Source organism: Lemur catta, chromosome 12, assembly GCF_020740605.2.
Source record: "Lemur catta isolate mLemCat1 chromosome 12, mLemCat1.pri, whole genome shotgun sequence".
NCBI classification, from domain to species: Eukaryota; Metazoa; Chordata; class Mammalia; order Primates; family Lemuridae; genus Lemur; species Lemur catta.
In genome coordinates, this window is record NC_059139.1 from 30,005,554 (window position 1) to 30,029,321 (window position 23,768).

The window sequence follows — 23,768 nt, forward strand, 5'->3', positions numbered from 1 at the left end:
CTTGGGCTGATAGCAAGACCCTGTCTGTACAAAAAATAAAAAAAATTAGCCAGGCATGGTGGTGTGCGTCTGCGGTGCCAGCTCCTCTGGGAGGCTGAGACAGGAGGCTTGTTTGAGCCCAGGAGTTTGAACTTGTAGTGAGCTATGATGACATCACTATTGCACTCCAGCCTGGGCAACAGAGGGGGGGGCCCTGTTTCTAAAAAAATAAATAAATAAAATGGTCATTGTCAAAGACACACTTTACAAGATACTTTTCTTTTTAAATGTGGCAAAACAGGTATTTATTCAGAGAACTGCAGTAGGGAAGAGAGACTGCAGTACCAACGGAGCTCAACTCTAAGACAAAAGTGACTTAGATTTTTAAAGGTAGAAAGAGAGGAAACAAATGGGGATATGGGGAAGTGAAAAAGCAGGGAAAGAAAGAAGGGACTAGGGGAATTATGTGGAAATGAAAAGTTACAAATGGGGGTAAGTGGAGAATTACTGAAAATGGTTTGGCAGGTTGGTACAGTATACATTTTGTGGTTTGGCAGGATTGCATTTTCTTGAGCAGAGATTTTCTTGAGACAGGAGGTCTGGCGGGGGTCACCTTTAGGGACACGACATGTGATAAATGGCAGCCAGGCTAAAAGTCAAGTGTCTCAACACAGCATTTGGGCAAGTCCTTTGTGCAGCATGGAAGTTGACAGTGCCCAGCGTCTTGGGAGAAATGACTTGGGTAATTGTTGCTGTTCCCATGTCAAGTCCACAGATTTTCAAGTATAACTAGATGAGGCATATCATTCAGTCTGATTTTCCTTTTGTAAAAAAGGAAAAATGAATTTTTAAGAAAAATCAAGGGTATAATGACTTTTTTTCCAGGCACCATATCTGGAAATCAAGAAGCAGATGGATAAACAGGACCCCCTTGCTCATCCCCTACTGCAATGGTATAAAATTTTAGTTTTCCTCTTAATGAAAACAGCATCTTTTTTTATTGCTTGCTTTAAGGAAGGAAAAAAAAAGCCTATTTTACAAACCCTGAAATGCTACAGTTCTACAAGCCTATGAGACCTGGTGATTTTACAATCCAAGAGTACTTAGGTTGTACTCACTTTAATTAAAATTTGTGCATCATGAGGGGAAGAAAATGCTGTCGTATGCACTACCAGTGATATGCAGTGCATTTGACAGCAGTTTGCCTATAGTTGTAAAAGATGTGATTGACTAGATTACGTGTTAGAGGCATTTTGGTTCACTTAATTTTCTAGTTCAGTGAGAACTAAGTGATAGAACTCACTATCTCAATCCTTATTATTGAAAATCTTTCTAATCTAAAGTATGTGTTTTGTATATTTTGCTCCCTTAACAAGGACAGTATAAATTTGATTAACTCTTTGTTTGATCACTGCAGAAGATGCACTGTTTCAGAATGAGCCTGGTAAGAGACATAGCATTAGTGCAGCATGGATTCTAGAAGTAGAGCTAGAGTATGAACAGGAGAGGTAGCTTGAAAACTCACCTTGCCACGATGCCCACTTCAAATAATTTGCCCTCTCCTTCTTGGAATAATTTGCCCTTTTGTTTTCTTACTTGCAAAATGAAGAACATAGTATCTATTCAAGCATGCCTTGTAAGGATTTTATGTACATGTCTCTTTGATGTCACCTTGAAAATGCAAAGACTATGGGATTTACTATGCAGTGATACGAATGTAAGGGTTGTAAGAGATTGGTCTGGAGGAGCACTTACTCCATGCTACAACCCGGAAGTTTTAAAAGTATGTAAAGGTGGGCAGAGGAAAAAGAATCTGGCTTCGACCCTTACTTTTGTCGAAAGTTTATAATGCACATTTAATTTAGTCTACCAAGAGTGTGACAAAAATTAGGTATAGAAACCTTCCTTCTTTGTATCTATTATGATGTTATTAAAATTCTGACACATTAAATAAAATAACACCTAATTTCCATTTTAACCTTTTAGATTTTCTCATTGTCATACTCAAATGGAAGATAAAAATCTCAAATATCTAATCGCTTTCTTATTTTCCTTGAAGTCAGTCTTATGGTTAACTTTTAATTATTTGTGATTATTTCCTCCAGCTTGTCAGTCACTCTACTTTCAGGGAAAAGAAAATCTACCAACATGTTTTGTGCTTTTCCCCACTTAGTATTTTATATACTGAAAAGCATAAAACAATCCCTTCTTTCATATACTTGAATTTAATTTTTTTCAACTACATTGTCTAAATATGTTGAATTTTGTATATAAATTATTTTATACATCAGCTCAAAGAAATCATCAAATATTTAAAGAAAAAGAATCTCCGTAAGAGCTTATCTTAATTTAGGCAATGTAGAGAGGAGGAAAAGAAGCAAATGTATGAATCAGCTGCTAATGTTTGTATTCAGATTATCATTATTTTAAAGTATATCCAGAAATGTTCATTTAGCTTTTATTTGAGGTTGTACTTATTAAAAGCTACATCTTCTTAAGTTTTAGGGAACTACTGCCCAGTGTATTTTCTCAGAGTAAAATGTTATCTTTTTTGTTACATAAGCTCTTTAAATTGTTTCAGGAAGCAAACCAAAATTATATGATTAAATAAAATTATTACCATGTTTAGTTTATGGCACGTCAAAAATAAATTTCAATCATTTGCCAACTAAGAAGCAAAACTTTAAATATATTTGGCATATATTTGTGACTGATGGATCATTTTAATTTCAGGGTTATATCAAGTAATAGGTCACATATTGTGAAACTGCCGGTTAATAGGGTAAGTTGTTTTTTCACATATGCATACAGAAATGGGAGGAGTACCTTTATTAGTTGGGAGAACTGACTCCTATGATTTTTAGGCAGCCTCTCCAGGAACTGAAGTAGACCCAGATTGAAACTGCCATTTGTGCAGCAGCTCCAAACCTTTCTAAGAAATCAAATTCAAATTCCAGCTGTTGCCCTGACCTTTTAAATAAATAAAAACATCAATATGAGATCATTTAGTCATTCCACAAGTAATAGAAAATATTATTAACATCTAGAGATTGACCAGAAGAAAGTTAATGTACTTTCTAATCATTGTCAGTTTCATGTTGGCACTTTTCAATTTTTCTTTATCTGAGAAGATATTGCCTCCAGATAAATTACTTATTGGCCTACTAAGCTTAAAAAATAATAATTTTAAAAAAGCTAATAGACTCTGATTTTACTTCTGATCATCACCTAAGAGCAGTGTCTAAAATCTTATTTTCTCCATTTGTAAATCTATAAATGGGAAGATTTTTATGTATTGTATTCCTCTATAACTATATTCCTAAGTGAAAGGGAAACAATTAGAAAAATTTATCAAGCTATTAATCCAAAAGATTCTGCTTTAATTTCTTTCCATGACCAAAGGGGAGAACTATTTGAATGTAGGCAATTTCCAATTTTATAAATATGTGCAAATAAAACATAATGATAATTTTTGCAATTTTAAAATCTTGAACTAACTTTTCTGCTTAGCAAACTCCAGAATATTTCCCCAGTTGAATTGCTAGTTTATACTGAGGGAATTCAATAATAGAAAGTCTTAAAGAATAAATGTTATTAAGAAGGCAGATCTGCTTGACCATGATTACATTCTGTATTCTGAAGTTAAATATAAAATGACTTTGGCTTTTCTGTGTCCTATTCCTTTCCCATTAGCCTAAAGAATAATCTTTCATATCTGCAATTCCACGTGTCTTATCATTTATGCAGGATTTTAAAAAATATATATTATGAATTTGCCTATTATGATTAGTATAAAATCACTATAGTTTGAAACTAGATAATTGTTAAACCAGTAAAATTTGAAATTGTCATCAGCCTGATTATATGTTAAGTTTGACATGTTTTCATTTGTCATTATTTTAACTGGCAGCAATTGAAGTTTATGCATACTCCACATCAGTTTCTTCTTCTCAGCAGTCCACCAGCCAAAGAATCCAATTTTAGAGCTGCTAAAAAACTCTTTGGAAGCACCTTCGCATTTCAGTGAGTTAATCGCGCTTCATGTTAATGGGGGTCTGCTCCACCAGTTTTCCAGAAATGTGTGGGGAAGAAAACGTGCTTTGTTAGTAGTTGGTCATTTATGTTCAATAGTCAGCTACGTAATGCCTGACTTAGAAGCTTAGAACTTACAGAAGGCATCGTGACTTATTATAGTGACCACTTTTAAAGATCATTGAATTTCTGGTTTTGCTTTTTCCTTCTCCTCTGTTTCCATAGTGGCTCTCACATTGAAAACTGGCACTCTATCCTGAGGAATGGTCTGGTTGTTGCTTCTAATACACGATTGCAGGTAAATTTCCTGAATGCTTTAACAAGACCTCATTATTCTTCAGTATTGAGGTTCAGTGAGCAATCCTGGTGTTACATTTTTACTCACAAAAGGGGAAGCGTGTGCACTTTAAAACATTATATGGAACTTCTTAATAAGCATGAGTACATTGTCACAAAGGAACTGAAGAAAAATTGATCTATATACAATGAAAAGGAAAAGAAAATTGAATTTTCTAAGAGAAAACAGTAAAAATCACACTTTGAATTTAAGTGGAAGAAAATTACTGTGCACAGAGTAAAACCATACGGGCATTCTGTTCATTAATCCAACATACATTTCTTAAATACTGGACCTCAGTGTGAATACTTTTAGAGAACAAAATGTAAGAATAAGCAAAGTGGAGATTTGGATACCAAAGAGCCATCTGACACCTGCTTTTCAGCCTGCATGACAGTACTTGGAATTATCAGGACACGTGGATGTTGTCCTCATCTTTATTTATGCCTTTCATCTTGCACATTCCACTTCACTCTCATGCGGCTGAATTTTTCATCTGACAGCATAAGGACATCAGGAAATGAGATGCTCAACCCGATCACCTGAGCTAAATCTCACAATACGATAACATTTGAGGTGATTCAATTAAATATAAATGTCCGTAAATGAACATTTATTGGATTAGTAGTCAGTTCATACTAATAGGGTGTGAAGGCTCTGGAGCATAGAGATAATAAGAAAGGATTTTAATTGTTCTGAATAGTTTCTTAGACCAGTTGAAGAGTTTCAGTTAATGAAACTCCTGTAACGTGAATAATTTAGAGGAAGATAAGAACGGGATGACAGATAGTGTTATATAATGAAAATCTGAGTAGGACACTCTGTTTATACACTAGCACGTGAGTCTTAGTCAAAATGCCTTCCCATGTATTTCAACCTCGATTTTGTTTGTAGAATTTTAGGTTCATTAAAATAAAAGCCTACTAGAGTACTTTATAGTACTTCATAATAAGTGACTCTCTTTATCACTGTAGGATGGAAAACATTTAGCAAGGATCTTTTTCCTCTAGCTATCATAGTTTTTCATATATAAACTCACTGTGAATTTTAAGCATAAGGATATTAGTACTATTTTCAAATTAGTTCTTGAAATAGGAGCTCTATCATTTTTCTAAGACTTAATGTTCCAACATGAAACTGATTGCCTTCTTTTGTCAAATATTAACATTTAAAACACAGGCTGACCTCTCTTTCTCTCACCTCTTCCCATTTTAGCTCCACGGTGCAATGTATGGAAGTGGAATCTATCTTAGTCCAATGTCAAGCATATCATTTGGCTACTCAGGTAATCCTGTATTTCATTTCTAACTTGAAATTTATTAGGTTTTTGTTTTTGTTATTATTGTATACTCTAGGCACAGTTTTCTAGTGAGTGACTGAAGCTTATTAGATATATTTTTATTAAATTCATTTGATAAATGCCAGAAGCAAAACAAAGCTCAAATGTCAGGGTGAATTTATAATACTTCTCTAATGGAATATATGTTTTATCAATTTAAAAATATATATTTTATTTTAATATTTCTACATTTATTCATTCCACAAATAAATATTGGGAATATAGTATGTGCAAAGCAACATATAACGCACAGAGAAATACACATGCATATTATCATTAAGTGTAATTCTATATCATACCAACTTCTTATCTTTGGATTATATTGTTCATAAAGAAGTTTTGAACATTATGAAAAAGTTAGAAGTAGAAAAACACTCTCAAAATCACCCTTACTTATTGACATCTTCTTGTTAATATTTTGGTGAGATTGTGGGAAAGGAATATTTTGTAATAAATTGAGAGCATATGCTGAGGGGGAGAGCCTGGTGGGTTCAACATGTGGAAAGAATGATCGTCAGATTGTTAACATTAGTTATCCTTGGATGGGGGAATTTGTGAAGATTTCTTCTTTGCACCTTTTAAATTTGGAATATTTTACAATGATCAGTATGATTTATATAACATTTAACCTATTCTGTTTAGATATAATTATGTTCATTGTAAAGAAATTCAAGCTACACAGAATTTTAAAATTAGCAAATGAATTTTTTTCCCTCCTTTCCTATCTCAGTGTTCAGTGTATTTTCCTTCACCCTTAATGCTTTTCTATCCATACATCTTCATACATAGTTGGTTTTGCTTGTGTGCTCCTGTGTGTGTATATGATTATATAGTCACAGTACACAATATCAGGAGATGTCATTCACACAGTGCCTGGACGGTAAGTCTTAATATCCCCAGGTTTCAGAAAAGGGTAGAGAGATCTAATAACTAGGTGAACATTAACCAGGCCTCCCTGTCTAATATGTTTACCAAAGTTCATTCTCTTACAGCTGCAGCAAGTTGTTTCTCAGCGATAGGGGAATAAAACACTTCAAACTAGATTTATAATTAGAAATTCTAAAAGAAAAAAGCAACAATGATTTTTTAAAAAGTACAATAAAATGCTGATGGAAAGAAGACTTTTAAAAATTAGAAGGTTGCAAGGTAACAAAAAAGGAAACTGGAATAAAAAATATACTATGAGAAATTAAAAGATAACAAAGATAATTATTCAAGTAACTATTGCTGTGTAACAAACCACCCTAAACTTAGGGTAAAACAACAACTTCATTATGCTCATAGATTCTTTGGGTCAGAAATCTTGGGTACAACCTGGCTAGGTGATGATTCTTTTGCCTCTCAAAGTATCCACTGAGTGGTACTCGGTTGGTGGACGGGCTGCACTGGCTTGTCTAAGACAGCCTGACTCGCAGGTTCTTTGCCTTGGCGGGAATGAGCTAGAACTGTCACCCCAAGCTCCAGTATGTGGCCTGCCTGGTGTGGTGCACCCAGGGTAGTTGGATTTCTTACCTGAGTTTCTCCAGAGTGTGCTAAGAGCATCAGATGGACTTTGTATGGCTCTTTCTGATCCAGCTTCTGAAGTCGCATGGTGTCAATTCCTACATACGCTACTGGTCAAAGCAGTCAGGAGCTCTTCCATATTCAAGAGTGGGGGAATTAGACTCTATCTCTTGATGAAAAAGTGGCAAGTCTCATTGTAGCAGAGCATATAGGTTGATAAATAGTGTTGCAGTGATCTTTAAAAATATGATATGCTAAAATAACACTAAGAAATTGAATACCAGGAAGTATAAAATAATAGAAACAGGAAATGGAATAACATAGTTCAAAGGAGAATAATTAAAATCAGACCCTAAATCTTATTAATACAGAACAAAGTAAGAAACTAAAAAGCAGTTTAAATAAATAAATACATCCTCAGCATAGATAAGAAAAAAAAATAACAAATCATCAAGTACTGTGATTTTCTGCTTCTCATACTGGCATATAGACTCCTTAGATGGGTTCATAGAAAGGATCGAGGGAAGATAGAAACTGTGTGAATGGATGTAAAATTTTATCTGTGTGCTTTTGTCTGGGGAGAGGGTCCATAGCTTTCATTGAATTCTTGAAGGGCTGTCAGAATCACTGCAGTAAGAAGTAGCTCCCATAGTGGTTTTGAGGGCTGAAAGTGTGGGTTGTTAGAGAGTGGAGAGCGGCCCCTCTACATCTCTGGACTGCATGTCTGCAGTCCCAGGCCTGCTCCACAACCTGACGCCACCCACCTCTGCACCTTCTGGGGGAGGCCTGACTTGGAAAGGGGTGGATAAACGCACTCTGCAAGTTGGGAAACAGGCTTTGCCCCTTCTCATTATGCCACTTATTGAAATTAACAACAAAAATTAACAGGGATCTCAACTTTTGGTGTGATAATAGATGAGTACTTTCTAATGAAGTATAGATACAAATCTACCTATTCTGAGACAGATGTATATTTTAGTTCTGTTTTTCCAAAATCTTTCACAATAAGAAATCATGGCATTTACAGCGTAAGCTAAGGCTTATGAATATCACAGACAGAAGAACTTACATAATTTTTCTTCATTAGAAGAAATGATGAATTCTACAGAGAACTGAGTATATGTTAATAATTCATGAAGTTAAGTTACAATGTAAATATTTAATAGGTTTTTCTGACATTGTTCATATTTCCCACCCTTTATCTTCTAACCAAATATAATAAGAAGAATGAAAATTAGGTTACCAAAGCCTTTTAAAACTAAGTTTTAAGAATTTGCTAATTATATTAATTTTATGCAAAACAAGTTCCTATTCCTGCTTTCAATGCAAAGAAAAACAGACTGAGATTTCTACTTGCTAAGTCACCTAGGATTTCCAAAACCTACTGACCTTCCACCTCAGGTGTCCAGGGCACAGCCCACTGTGATTGTCTCTGGCCTAGAATAGTCAAACCTTTGCCTGCAATAAAGCTTTGCACAGTAAATAGATTATGCTTTGAGCTACATCAGACAGGTTTGTCCCTAAACTATTATTTTGCTGATGTTTTCAGGGATGAACAAGAAGCAGAAGGTGTCAGCCAAGGACGAGCCAGCTTCAAGCAGTAAAAGCAGCAATTCATCACAGGTGTTGTAGCAACTTGAGTGACTGCTTATGATTAGCCAACTGCGGCCTCATTAGCTGGCAGGACTTCGATACATATTCAGGCTTTTTAAGTCTGCAAAGTTATTTTAAGTAGTCATTACTCATAAATGAATAAAACTCACCCTAAAATGTAATAACTGAATTGCCTCTATATAGGAATCATTTAACAGACATTTATCTCCCACTATAACACCAGAGACTGTCCTAGACATTGGGGTACAGTGATAACCAAAAATAGACACATATTCCAGTCTTCTTGAAGCCTGCATTCTACGGAGGGGGTATAAAAAAGTTAAATGTATTTAGATAGGCTGCTAGATGGTGGTAGGTATTATGGAGAAAAATAAATAAGGGAAAAAGGAATGTTTAATCCTAGAGGATGGAAGAGGGAACTGGGAGGAGTGTTAGGTGGGATTGTCGGGAAGCGATGTTCTGAGAAGGTGACATTTGGGTAAAGACCTATAGATGATGAGTGCACAAGCCATGTGGCCCTCTGGGAGAAAGAACTTTCCAGGCACAGAGAAGAATGACCACAGATCCCATGTTATTTTAGAGAAAATGAGTATGTTCTGGGCCAATTAAAAATCCATCTGATGAATAATGTGACTTTAAGTTTAAAAAAAGAAAGTATAGCTAATCTAATATCTGAAAACAGAAACACCCTAGAATCAGATTTTCTACATGAGATCTTTCTGAACCCTCTGTGGCTTAGTAAATGATGTTCGAAATGGGTTGGTTTTGGATAGTTAGATGATCTGGAATAATTGATTTTAATGTTTGAAAAGATCATGCAAATTTACTTTTGTTTACCTTGAAATAAAGAGGCCAGGCTTCCACTAAAAATAAATTTGAGTTCTAATTCTGTGTTGTAAGGCTATTAACTCTAATTTAGCATTTTTTAGTTCACTCATCTTGAGAGTAATTTAGTAATGATTCTGTACAGATATTAAATGATACAACAAAAATAGCTTGATATTAAGAGAGTGCATGGATATTGATGCTAGGCTCATTAGGCTGTGTTTTTCCTGGAGCCATCTTAGTGATTATTATTTTTTGATGAACAATTTTTGTACTAGAGTGTCTCATTTTTACTGTAATTTTTAAATTCTTTTGGAATTTAGTCACAGAAAAAAGGACAGCAATCCCAATTTCTGCAAAGCCGTAACTTAAAATGCATAGCCTTATGTGAAGGTAAGTTGAAAGTTTTACAAACCTCATAGTATTAGTTCTCTATCTTACTTGTGTTTAAGAATACAAGTGTATTTACAGATTGCTTATGGTGGAATAGTGAAAGATTATTCCTTGTGATTATCTTGAAGGACACAAATGGAAAGTGGGTACAATAGAGATCATAAGGCTAAAATCAAATTGCATAATTGGCAAGAATTCAAATAGTGATATTATTTTATTCCTGGCAGGTATTTCAGAATCAAGTAATGCTTATCTGATCAAGTAATACTTATCTCTTTCACTAATGTGCTACCTTCCTCTTTAAGTTGATATTTGAATATATAATACCATTTGAGTATATAATACCAAAAAGATGAACCAGGCATTGAGAAAGTAACACATTAGGTCTTTCTATTCCTACACTGAAATTATTCTTCCATTCTGAACATAGGTCAGAAAAATCAATAGATGATTTGCAAAATCACATGCTTTTCTTTGTTCTTGCTTTAAAGCTTGTTTTTTTGGTTAAAAATCCACCTTTTCTTCTTGTGTTACGAGTTTCAGTAGCCATTGTCAACTGTCTTAAGTTTGCAACACTTGATAATTATATAGGACGCTAAGTTGCTGTCTACATCATTCCCAAGTCAGGACCCATCTGCTTTTGATAATACTCAAGTGATTTCCTTCCTATTGTTATACCAATTTTTATTCAAATCATAAACTTGTTACATGGGTTTTCATTGTTTTTATTTACATTTCTTGAGAGCTAATAACTTTAAACATTTTTCATGTGTTCATTTGTGCATGTATTTTTGCTTTAGATTAGAAGAAAAGGGATATAGTAACTTGGAATAAAGGACGATTCCTTTAGAATGAAATAGTTCTCTAATTTTGTCTTCCACCTGCAGTGATCACCTCACCTGACCTGCACAAACACGGAGAGATATGGGTTGTCCCAAATACCGATCATGTCTGCACACGATTCTTTTTTGTGTAAGTGTAAATGCTCGAGTTTGTATGTTACTGTCTTGACAAACGAGATGTAGTAGTGACTGAGTTATTATTTGATCACTTTAGCTGCCAAAATAAAACAAACAGGTAATTGAGTTTAATGTTAACTTAATGTTTTTGTTTATTTTCAATAAGCCATAAAAAACAAAGTGATGGTTAAATGCTTTTTAACTTAGAAGAACTGAAGAAAAACAACTGTTAATTTAGAACTACAGAAAACATTCTCTGTCTCTCTAGCTATCTATCTATGTGTGTATTAATATGTATGGATGTGTATGTTGATGTGGTGGGTTTTTGGCACAACTCATAAGAGCTGCATTAAAATATAAAAGTGTAATTTTTCATTCCTAAGTAATGGGTGCAATAGACTGATCTGATTTTCACCCCACCCTTGGCTCCCAGTCCTTTTCCAACGCTGTTCTCACCTCACCCATGATCTTGTCACAGAAAGGATTTCAGGCAAGCGTTGAGTATATATATTTTGTACTTTATTTAGTTTTCTAAAAAGAAGCCGAAAACCTGAACTGGCTTGTTTTATAAGTCATGTCAAAATGACTGCATCAAGATTGCTTCACTGTACTGTATATTCATAGTACCCATGCGTTCAGCGTTTGATCTGCTGGCTTATTGACAGACTATTCACAGTGGAACTTAAGAGCTGCCTACATTTCTTTTGGATGGTATGAAAACTATGACTTTCTTATGATACATATTTATTAGCTATAGAGATCTTTCTTAGCAGTGAGTATAGTGGAAAAAGCCCAGCTTTCGATCACACAATTTGAATCCTGGCTGAACAGTAATTAGTAAGGTGGCATTCGCCAAGTTGCATAACCTCTCTAAGCTTCATCAGTAAAATGAAAATCATATTCCTACCTATATCAGTTAGAATCCTAACAGGAAACAGATGACCCATGAAAATATGATATTTTTATCATCCACAATTAGATTATTTACAGAGGTGTGGTTATAGGAAAACAGAAGGTCCGGTGTAGTAACCTGGATCTATTAGCACCAGAGCTGTTATACATTCCCAGGTTCAAGAGAACAAAACTGGAAATAGTCCTGCTGGGAATCCCCATTGGCTAAACCCTGCCAGGAACTAGAGGGCAGTGGAGTTTATTGACAAGTCCTTACGGGTCAGTCCCGTGGGGCCAAAGGAGGGGGATTGGGAAGCTCCTGCAGCTGTCTGCATGCAGTACCTTTTAAGGTTATTATGATTAGTTTAATGCAGGTCACTACCAAAGGGCTCATTAAATATTTTTTCCCTCTTTTTCTTGACTATCTTGATTGTTACACTGTTAGAATATCGGCCCTCCAAAAAGAAACCTCTAGAAAAATCACAAAATTTTTCATTGAATGACCTTGAGATTTTGACAGAAAAGTAACTCCAGAGTTCTTTCCTTAGCCTGTCATCAAATCAGTTAATCTACTCCTTTTCCATCTTGCTAAAATTCAAATTTATTGGGCTAAACAACCTTAGATATTTAAGTAGACAGTACTATTTCTAGTATTATTTCTTTACAGAAATTATACATAAAACATATCTATAGGGATATGCGTGTGGGGGGTGCATGTTTAGTGGAGAAAAGGATATCTTTATTTCTTAAGAAAAAACTGACAAAAACCATATGAAGAAAAGAGAACACTTTGAGTACACGTACAGATACTTTTCAAATAATACAAAGGAAAAAATGATATTAAGATAATAATTTTCATTGCTTTGTAAACACAAATGAGGTTTCATCTTTTTTCTGTGCACCCTCAGGAGAGAAGAGACTCATTAAGGAAAACTGATAAAATTCAAAACACATCAAAGGGAGAATCTGCTCGCTAATTAATGTACATTCTAATTACAAACATCAATTTCTTTCTTTATAAAAGGTAAAGATCACAGAGTCCTACTAGCAGTGAGCTCCCCTAGTGAGTGGTGACATCTAGGAAAAGGACAAATTGATGAGAATGAAGATCATTTAAAAACTCAATTTTTGTTTTTTTATTTTAATTTTTAATACATTATGTGATCCCTGATGTTAGAAGTTTTGGCTGATGACTAGGATATATATGGTTTCCTTTTTTATCTGTTATTAGGTGACTCTATTAAAAATTAAAATAACTTCCATGCTAATGTGATTTCCAGAGTTGAGATAATAAAACAGTCATTTAGTATCCTAATCACATTTTTTCCAACAAGTAAACAACAAAGAATGAGAGAAAAAATGGGAAGAAATTTTAGGGAACAGACTGGTCTATTAGAAGAAACTGAAAGTAAAATTTAAAGGAGGATATCACTTAGAAAAAAAAGAGGAAGAGAATGAGAAGTTTGAAAAAATTTTGTTGGAAAATTCCAAAATGAATAAACTTAATTAACTATAAATGCTCCAGGCAAAATGTATTAGTTCAGATGTTATGAACAGATCCCAGCCAATTTCTAATGTCTAGAAATTGTTAGTAAAGCTTGATTACATTACTAACCTTGAAACGTGTACAAGGACATTAAAGCTCATGTGTAGAAATAAGAAAGCTGTTTTCAAAATGGCAGAAGATCTGAAAGTAGGAATGCATTAAATGCCCACGTTATAACTGCTTGATGAGTAATTGGCTTACAAAAGCCTGCTGATAACCTTAAAATCAATATGTACAAATTGGAACCCATTATTTAAATTCCCTAACCGACTTGTCAGCTTCTCCTATCTGTGCAGTAATTTTATGCATCAAAGAGACAGGAAACCCGAGCTGTGGTTTTCAGTCTCACCATATTCATTAGTCCCCAAGTTTATCTTTTCAGTTTTCTCCCATCAATACCTTTACTTCCATAGATAAATCATTTCTCCTGAGTACATCAAAGGTTACTAGTTCTCCCTGCCTCTAATTTCTTCATCATTCTCAACTTATTTTGTACAATGCCAGATTTATTAAACATTACCGTTATTTCCACTAGTGATATACCTGTTCAATATTCAGAAATTGAAGATAAACCAAAAAAGGAGAAAATTGCCCATATTGTCCCCATTTAGAGTTAACTAGGATTAGTCTTTTGATGTACAGCCTCTTTCTTTGCATATAAAATTCTAAAGTCATACTATTTATACTAGATTAATTTCCCTAAAGCAGTATTTTGATTATTTCTTGCCTACATAGCTGATAGTTAATAAATAAATATATGGCATTCTGCAACATACTTCAATTACATGTACAAACCGCTAATTAAAGGAAATTATTGTCCAGGCTGTTTAGAGTTGTATCTCCCAGGATTGTGCCTTTGCTCTGTCAGTCTAAATGGCCTTCTCACCAGCTGGCCTTTACCCTGTTTTTCAAGGCTGACTCAAACATGATCTTTTCCATGGCGCCTTCCCTGACCTCGCAGTCAGAAATGGTATCTGTCTTTACCTGAATTTTGCTTACCCTGTCTTTAGACCTTTCAGGCTGCTGTATTCTACAGTTATTTCTGTATCTGTTTCTCCCCTAGTAAAGCACACGTGCCATTTGTGTATGGGAATCTCATGATAATGGCTTGTGCAAAAGCATTTGAGACACATTGAATGAAACTGTTAACAAAAGACTGGCTGGTCCAACTTAATGAAGAGATTGTGCTTGGACTGTGAAGTAGACAGTATACTTATAGCTTCAGGTTTCTTCTAGGAACTTTGGACGAGTGCTGGATATCATTCAGTCCACAATGGATTTCTCTTCTCTCCTGCTGATGAAAAACAGTGTCTACTGTCTGGGTTCCAGATAAAAAAAGACAGAAACAAATTTACCTATGCCAATCTTTTTTTTTTTTTCTTGAGACAGAGTCTTGCTTTGTTGCCCAGGCTAGAATGAGTGCCGTGGCGTCAGCCTAGCTCACAGCAACCTCAAACTCCTGGGCTTAAGCGATCCTACTGCCTCAGCCTCCCGAGTAGCTGGGACTACAGGCATGGGCCACCATGCCCGGCTAATTTTTTCTATATAGATTTTTAGTTGGCCATATAATTTCTTTCTATTTTTAGTAGAGATGGGGTCTCACTCTTGCTGAGGCTGATCTCGAACTCCTGACCTCGAGCGATCCACCCGCCTCGGCCTCCCAGAGTGCTAGGATTACAGGCGTGAGCCACCGTGCCTGGCCACCTATGCCAATCTTAAAACTCTCACAAAAGATATTATATCAGTTTGAGAATAAAGGTTGTCAATATGTTCAAAAGTTTTTATCTATGAAATTTCCTAACGTACTTAAGGGATTTCCAGACAGCTAATTTCCACTTATTATCTTATTTTCTCTCTAATATTTTTAAGCAAATTGGTTTATCTTTCATTAAAATTTTAGTTATCTATTTTTTTATTTCAGTATATTGCTGGGGTACAAATGTTTAGGTTACGTTTATTGACATTGCCCCATCTGAGTCAGAGATTCAAGTGTGTCCATCTTTTTATACTTCTGAGAATATGAGTAATTTTTGTCTCCTTTTAGATGTTTTCATTTTCCATTCTATTATAAAACCCAGTCACATGTATCATCTTCTTACTAATATTATGCATGCTCTATTTCTTTTTTTAATTTTGTTGCTTTCTGGACATAAATAAACTTTACTGTTACATTAACAACCCAGTGTTTGCAATACGAATAAATAGTTGTGAAGTATTCTGTATGTCTTATTGTATTAGTAAAAAATATCCTAATGCGACTAGCAACTCATACATCTAAGACTTGCCGGTTTCCCAAATTAAATGGTAGTTTGTCTTTTCTTTATTATTAAATATGCTTCCTAGTTTAAGTCACCTGAATGCCTTTGGCCAGTTTTGTCCTTCAACCCACAGCTAGCTGCTTCCCTGTGGGTTTCACACACAATGGAAAAATAATGCATTTCCTTTAATACTTTAAATCTCTCTCTAGTACTCATTCTTGCTTTTGCTCTCAATTTTGCTCTGCTCTCTCTCCTCCCCTTGTGTTCTTTCTATTTTAAGTTATTATAGTTTATTGAAATAATGTGAGCCTCATCTCTTCTCCATTAACTTCTAATGCTTTTTAAATGTGGTATCTGTGGGAAAGTTGTCGTTAGGGAAAGATGTAAGGATTGAAGATAGACTTTTAGGAATCAACATGCTGGCAATAGTTAAAACTTGGAAGAGACTGAAGTAATTGACTTTACATGAGAAGAGAGAAAACTGAGGAGTGAATCAAGTGTAAAATCATCATTGAAATGATAGGCCAAAGATGAGAATGCAGTGAAAGAGACTGAGAATTAATCTTAGTAACACGGCACTGACTGCTTGATCTGCTGAGAAAATATTTGTGATTGGGCTGTATACCATCTATCCCATTCTTTTTCTTAGGATAATGTTTCACCATGGGGTGTCCTTTGCATATATATTTAAATTGGGATTTTCTAAGTATATCTAAAAGAGCAAACTTGTGTAAGAATTCACCAAATTGACAGACAACTTTGGATCATTTAGTTAAGAGTTTAGACTTGGTACAAATGCAATTATTACTTGGTGTTTAAGAGTGGATTATGTAAGGAGTTACGTTCTCATTGCTATGTCTCATCTGTTTCATTTTCCTATATTGTGCTATTTCAGGGAAAGACAGTGGCTAGTATTAATCTTTGAGACACTGTACTTACACCCCTGGTTTTCTGTTTTCAAGTAATTACCACTTCTCTAAGGCTTCTGTCTTGAAGCCATTTTTATGAAGTAAAATAAATTCATCACCTGTTCCCCTCTGAATATGATCACGAAAGTTTGAAAATTCATTCTTGGGAAATTCTTATTGCCCAAGTAGGTTTATTTGAGAATGTGAATTATCATCTAAAATGTAATTATTTCTTTCTAAAGAGCTTAGTAATTGCTGTCCTTTCATATTATATTTTCACTTCTACTGCTATGCTAAACTTAGCAGGCTTGCATTCTTATGTGACATACCGACATAAATAAGAATATGTTATAGTCAGACTAAACACAGCAACTAGTGATAAGAAAAAAGTGCAGCACTGATTAGAGCTAAATAATCATTAGAAGGCAGGCATGGCAAAGAAGCAGTGTTAGACAGTGAAGCGAGCGCCAACAATCAGAAAATAAATAAATGATTGAAGTAACAGTTAAGAAGTCCAGAGCCTAAGGAACATAAAGTTGAAGCTGTTATTGTCACATTGGGCTTCATAGCAACTGCCGTGGGAAATGCTTGCAAGGTCAAAGACATGTGGGTGCTTCCTGCAAGTCAGGCAGTGCTTTATGTGGGGGTACACAAATTAAAATGGAAAGGAGGGCAAATTAAGGCATGATGTAGTACAACAGGCTATTTTGTGTTTAGTAATGACAGCACATCATTAAATACAGCTGAAAAATAACTGTATCCTTTGCTTTTGACTCCCTTGGGCTGCATTTTAGGTATCAAATGGCATTTCTAACCTGTTTTAAAAGCTGCCATCTTTTTTAATGTTTTTATGTTTTTGTGTTTTGTATTTTAGCTATGAAGATGGCCAAGTGGGAGATGCAAATATTAATACACAAGAAGGAGGCATTCACAAAGAGATCCTCCGAGTAATTGGTAATCAAACTGCTACTGGTTAAAGGACCACCATTTAATTAACATGATTTGAAAGCCTTCCTCGGGTTCAAAGCTGGATTTTGAACTGAAGAAGATGATAAAATAATTTATTGTTATTATCAACAAATTTAACCCTTTGAATACTGATTTTTTTTCTTAGTATTTCTAAGTATCTCATTAAATACCTAAAATGGTATAAAATTTATCAATTGTAGGGTTATGGAATCTAGTAATAAAATTAAAACAGCACTTAAACTGAAGTTTGGGTTGCTCATACAATAAACAGATTGAAAAAACAGTTTTGTGCTGATATTTTTATATTAAACTCTTTAATTGGACATTTGGTACTATATGCCAACATTTTAGGTTACTGAAATAGAATTGAGAACATTTTATAATGGCGTCTAAATCTATCAGATACTTTGCAATAAGTATAATGTTTGCATATTCTGATGTGCTATATAATTAGTGGTATGAACCTTCGAATATTTTGGGAGGTATGTTTCCTGGTCCCCTATATTTCCTTATACAAAAAAAATTAGGTCTTAGAAGCAGTGCTTTGCTCAGAAGTATGTAATATACATATCTATAGATTCATGCATCAAAATGTGTGCTTGTGAATATATTTGTGTATATTCACACGTATGTATTTTGACAACAGAGATGGCTTAGCATCACAATTCTATCCTCATTCAATGAAAGAAGATAATAAAGTAAACAGTAAATTTGAACTTAAAGCAAGATGTGAGCCAAGTTTACTACCATTCATTCATGGATAATATTTGCAGACGATTTTTCTGTTTGTCTAAAGAAATTCAACTGTTTTAAAATACTGTCTAAAAGTCATAATTTGGGGAACATAGATGACCCTGGTAGACTGAATCTATATTCAGATGATCATATATTTAAAAGAAAGGCCTCAGAACTTAAAGAAACTGTTTATATTTTTTATTTACTACAATGGAACATTTTAAAAATTTATTTATACCACACCAGCATTTTTATATTTGTTCATCTAGTACCTCTGCTTATTTTTTTTCATATTGAGAAAGAACACAAACTTTGAAGCTTCTTTTATATTAAAAGAATACAAATAAGTTTCTAGAGAATAACACCAGCTCTCAGCATTTTCTTTTCAAGAGTCATATGCTCATCAAAATCATTTCTATTTCTTTGTGTCCTAGAGTTCTTATTCATTTCAAGTTTTAATTGACAGTGTTTATTTTCCCACATGATGTCTTTGGAATAAGGCCATTCATGAAAGCAGTTTAATTAGTGAGTCTGCCACTCTATTCAGACCCTGAATCAAGGCTCATATCTGATTTTAATTTATGTAGAAGAAAATAAAAATGTATAGTCATCTGCAAGTATAATGTGATAATTTCTGTGTTTATTTCCTTTGTCTGGCATAAAAGGTGAGAAACAGGTCATACACATTGTTAAGGGTTGCAGTTTAGGAAGTATTTACTAATCGTTTGTTTTAGTAGTTTGTAAATAATTGATCTGCCACTTATTTCTGCAAAAATAGGCTGGAAGTGGTTGAGATATAAATCATTTTGATAGTATCTACTTAAAACATTGGTCTGTTTTGACTTGTGCCTCTGAACTCCGGGCTAGACTGAGGGATATATTATGTTAGGGCCAGGATATAATATCCTATTTAGTGTTTTGTGACTGGGTATGGAACAAGAGGACCACTTGCTTCTTTCTGCCAAGACACCCCAGGTCTCCCAAATCCCTTTAACTGTGCTTTTAAAACATTTTTAAGTAACAAATTATTTTTTGCAATTTAATTTTGCGGGGCATTCTATACATGACATAAATATGAAGACCTAATAACAGGATTTGGGACTAGAGATCTTGGAACCCCCACCTCTTTGGCCACTAGGACCACTGAGGCACTTTCAAAAAACTCTGCAGAATGCCCCAAGCATAATTTTAAAGCCACTGACCCTGATCCATTATGACTTTACTTAACAACTGAGTGATCTGTAAGGAATATCGTTTAGAATCTGAACTGGAAGGATAACTTGTAGGACTCAAGGCAGACTGGTTAGGGGAAGGGAAACTGGCATAATTATAACTTCTACTGCCAACTTAAGAATAAAAGCAGATTCACCTATCTAAGGAAGGAGAGTAGTTGATAAGTCAATAACTACTAAATATTACAAAGCAATAGGCATCTTTATGATAACAAAATGTCTTCTAATGACAATTAATTGACTTGTTTTACAATGCCAAATGACAGATTTTGTTTCCAAAAATTGTATCAGAACCTTTGTAAGCAAATATTCTAAGGAGAGTCAGTCTTTTAATTGAACTTTCTGAAATTAGGGATACTATAATCTACTGATGAAGATGCTTATCTGTATTTCTAAAGAATATAATTTCAGTGAATACCATTAGTAAATGAATATCCTGATTCCAAAAATCTAAGCCGGTCCTTATAATTCAGAAATTTAAACACTGTTATCATGCTTTGATTCAGTCACCCATTAAAATATTATCTTTTGCTTTTTTTGATGATTCTAAACATTTGATATTGTATTGTGTTTTTATAATCATTTGAAATCTGTTCACTGATACTTTGTAACAGTTCTATTATTGTGTAGCCATTATTAGTAGATATTAACCCACTAAGCAAAGGCAATCATTTATTTTCATTCTTGAAGTAGGGAAAATGATACCTTAATTTATTAGTTCTGCTTTTACCTGCATTACTGATTTTGTAAACATTTCACTATGAATAATTTGTCCTCTTTCACTGTATAAAAAAGAGAAGAAAATGATTGAACATTTAATAAATGAAAAAAGTAATAATATACAAATAATCTAGTACTATAGAATGCATTATGGTAAGGTGCTTTGAGTGCCTTAGAGTGCACTATGTTGGAATGAATTTTATATTTGTTGCTCAGTAAATCTCAGTCAAATGTTGGATTTGAGGGTGGTTTTTCGATTTAAAATTTAATTTTGAGTGTCACATTTTTAAAATTACTGTCAAGTACTATGTAGTATAAGAAACCATCCCAAACTATTGTTAATGCTATAAATGTTTCCATTGAAAAATTTGAGTTTAGAAAAGAAATTCCTCAATTTTTCTCCCCTTTGCTAAAAGAAAGAAAATCTTTAATTTGCAAGTCTACAAATCATTAAATAACTGAAAGAATTTTAGCAGTACTTTATATAATAACAAGATTGTAAAACTATAACTTGCCTTAGGGCATGGGGTTTCAGAAAGTTTTAAGAAAAACTCATCATCCTTGTTAACGAGTCTGGATGACTTCATCAGATAGTAACTTAATATGCCATAAAGAGCCACTCAACTTTGGACCATCTACCATCTAAATAAATATAGATTTCATGATGGCATTTGAAGCACATTTTAAAAACATTATGATATTCTGTTGTCCTGCTGAAGTCTTCATTATAACACTACCTCAAGACAAATGATAGACTGTTTGTTAAGGTAAATTGGGTTTCTAGTGTAAGGAAAAAATAAAAATTTTACAAGCAGAAGTCATCAAATAATTCAAAATCAAGATGATGGTGGACATAGATATTGTCAGTTACTTTTGAATAATGCAGTAACATGGATATTTCAGTCACTGGTGATGAGTGACATAGTTAACACCCAGTGAGTTACTTGAAAGGATTTCAAGTTACAAAATTTGAAATTAATTAGTTTATTTTGATATCGGTTTTCTACATGGGCCAATTTTATGTCCCTTGACCTAAAGCCACAAACAATCGGCCACTCTAGGGAGTTAAACGGTTAAAACACCCAACTGCTATGCCAAAATGGCAGACTGAATATTTAATTACTTTGGCACTTAATGCCTGCTAAATTTTTGTCAGATTATATATAGATTTGATGTATATTATTACCCAGTAAATTTTTCTTGGGGATTTTGTATACACTATGAAATACTAGGATAAGTTTTTGTAGGTCAAAAGAATTTCAAGTAGTTTTTAGACAAAACATATCCATGAGTGTGAAAAAGCTGTGTTGAAGAATAGATTACATTACACATTTACCAGCAAGTCAGTAAAAAATAATGCTTATTTACATAGTCAATATAATTTAATGTTCTAAAAATAATTTCTTCAATCTGCCCAATATTTAATGTATCATTTGAGATTTTAAAAATTGCAGCCACTCCTTTATGTAAACATTAAGATATGCCTATGTTTCTTTAACTATACAGTCTTCTTTACAATAAATTTCCTGATTTTTGTGCACAGAATAGTATTGCAACCTGCTATTTAGCCTTTGGTGCCTTAGAGTTATTATAAATATTTAACAATATGTACATAATGTAAATATTGCCAAGAGATCACTAAGGCCAAATATTTTCTCTATTCACTTTTTATTGCACTTGCTTTCTATTGCTACTTAAGCCTCTTATATCCAGCTTTGTAATAGTTCTAACATTGTAGCCAATGTAAATGTTTACTTTCAATAAATCTGAATTTGTTCAACAAGTACGGTATATGTGGGCACTATTTTGAAAACTCGGTTAGGCCTTAGATTCTTCTGTTGATGAATCTTGCTTCTGGGCACTATGTATTTTAAGGTTTCAACAAATTCTAAAAATGGTGTATCCCTTTTTGTTTTTAAAATACTTTTAAAACAAGTGGATTAAAAGAAAAAATCCTTGCCGTATTCTCCATATAGTTGCAATAGATTGAATTGGTCATGGGAATGCCATTTTAATTTAAAATTCTGTCAAGAAGTATAGGATTGAAAGAAGAAATTCTTGTAAATTTTGTATGTATGCTCTATTTGTAACATCTGGGTCTAATCACAAAAGGAGCATTTCAAATGAATTGTCCTGAATGCATTTCTGACCTGATTAGTAATTGGAAAATGATTTTTAAAGCACCACTTTTGATAAAATGCATCTCAATAACTGAGTAAAACCTTGGTTTATAAATAAATATGATTCTCTAAACATATTTTTTTAATAGTAAATTTTTATGAAGAGCTAAGTTTACATTCTCACAATAAATAATTTTTTACTCACGATACAGTTATCGCTGAGAAACTTCAGACAGCAATCTTCTGTTTGTTGGACTTGATTCCTGTTACCCTAAAAAATACTTGTTACGAGTCTAGTATGCATTTTGGTGATGAGTATAAGGACTAGAGAGTATTAGATTTTGTGATGCCCTTTAGGAATCTTCAGTTTATTTGTGAAAAGAAAGAAACACATTTGGAATTCAAGAATAGCACAAGACCAGCAATGCTGAATGGAAAAGACAAAAGCAAGCAAAACTTGGGACAGGAACCAGTCATCCACATCACAGAAATGGAGGAAATACCATGGAGGATCCATGGCATTAGTAGGAATCTCCCCAACCTGAGGACTTTAAAACAACAAGAAGGGTCTTTAAAACAATGAAAGGAAAAATGGCATACCAAGGAAAATAGGCTTCAAGTTGCAAAGATCTTGAGTGAACCTACAGAAACTTTTTTAGTTATTTTAACATTAGTTGATGTGAAAACTTCACTCCCAATGGTATTTTAAATCCTCAAATTAGTACTAGTGAGTAGTATGTTATTAATTTCCATTTACTTACTCACCAGCTGCTTTTCACAATTCTAACACAAAATCTAATACTCTTCTAGTCCTTAGGCTGTCAAGATAAATAATCAACTCATAAGTATTTCTAGAGTAATTGAAATAAAGACACTTTTGCTTTGTTGTTGATAATACATATATTAGAAAGCACTTACATTTTTGTTTATTCTTTAAATTTTTGGTGATGTCTTTTATTTCATCTGACACTTCTCTGCCTTCCTCATTATAGAAGTTGGCCAGAGTGTAGTTCTGAGCCCTATTAATTTACCTTTCCCAGTCCCTCCCTTTTAATGACCACTGGCTAGTTTGATAAAAGCACCTATGTGTTTAAAGTTTCACAGCTTGCTTTATTAGAGGACCAATGTTAAGAATCACTGAGAATTTGCTGAGTATTTATTTGGCCTCTATTTCTGTTTCCAACTTCCAGGTCCCTCTTTTTAATTACTTCAAGTAGCAGTGACTTGTAACCTGTATCTAGTCTAGAAGACTAACATTTCAGAGATACCACACATACACATAGTTCAAAAATCATGTATTCTTGAATTTCAGATAAGAGAAATTTTTTATTCACAGGATTTATTTTATGACACTTTCACATAGGTTATTCTCCTTTCAAAATAACTCTGTGAAATATGTCAGTAGGTA

At 33.9% G+C, this 23,768-nt stretch overlaps 1 protein-coding gene across 3 annotated transcripts in view; it reads left to right on the plus strand.

The window, feature by feature from the left end:
• The window catches only part of PARP8 (poly(ADP-ribose) polymerase family member 8), a 150,902-nt gene extending 133,066 nt beyond the window's left edge, over positions 1-17,836 (plus strand). For all 3 annotated transcript variants that reach the window (XM_045566348.1, XM_045566346.1, XM_045566347.1), the window contains exons 19-27: positions 865-932; positions 2,713-2,761; positions 3,890-4,002; positions 4,237-4,309; positions 5,564-5,633; positions 8,740-8,813; positions 9,953-10,022; positions 10,910-10,994; positions 17,459-17,836. In XM_045566348.1, coding sequence (XP_045422304.1) covers positions 865-932; positions 2,713-2,761; positions 3,890-4,002; positions 4,237-4,309; positions 5,564-5,633; positions 8,740-8,813; positions 9,953-10,022; positions 10,910-10,994; positions 17,459-17,561 — 705 coding nt within the window. In that variant the 3' untranslated portion in view covers positions 17,562-17,836. The remainder of the gene's footprint in view (positions 1-864; positions 933-2,712; positions 2,762-3,889; positions 4,003-4,236; positions 4,310-5,563; positions 5,634-8,739; positions 8,814-9,952; positions 10,023-10,909; positions 10,995-17,458) is intronic.
• The last annotated feature ends 5,932 nt before the right edge of the window (positions 17,837-23,768 follow it).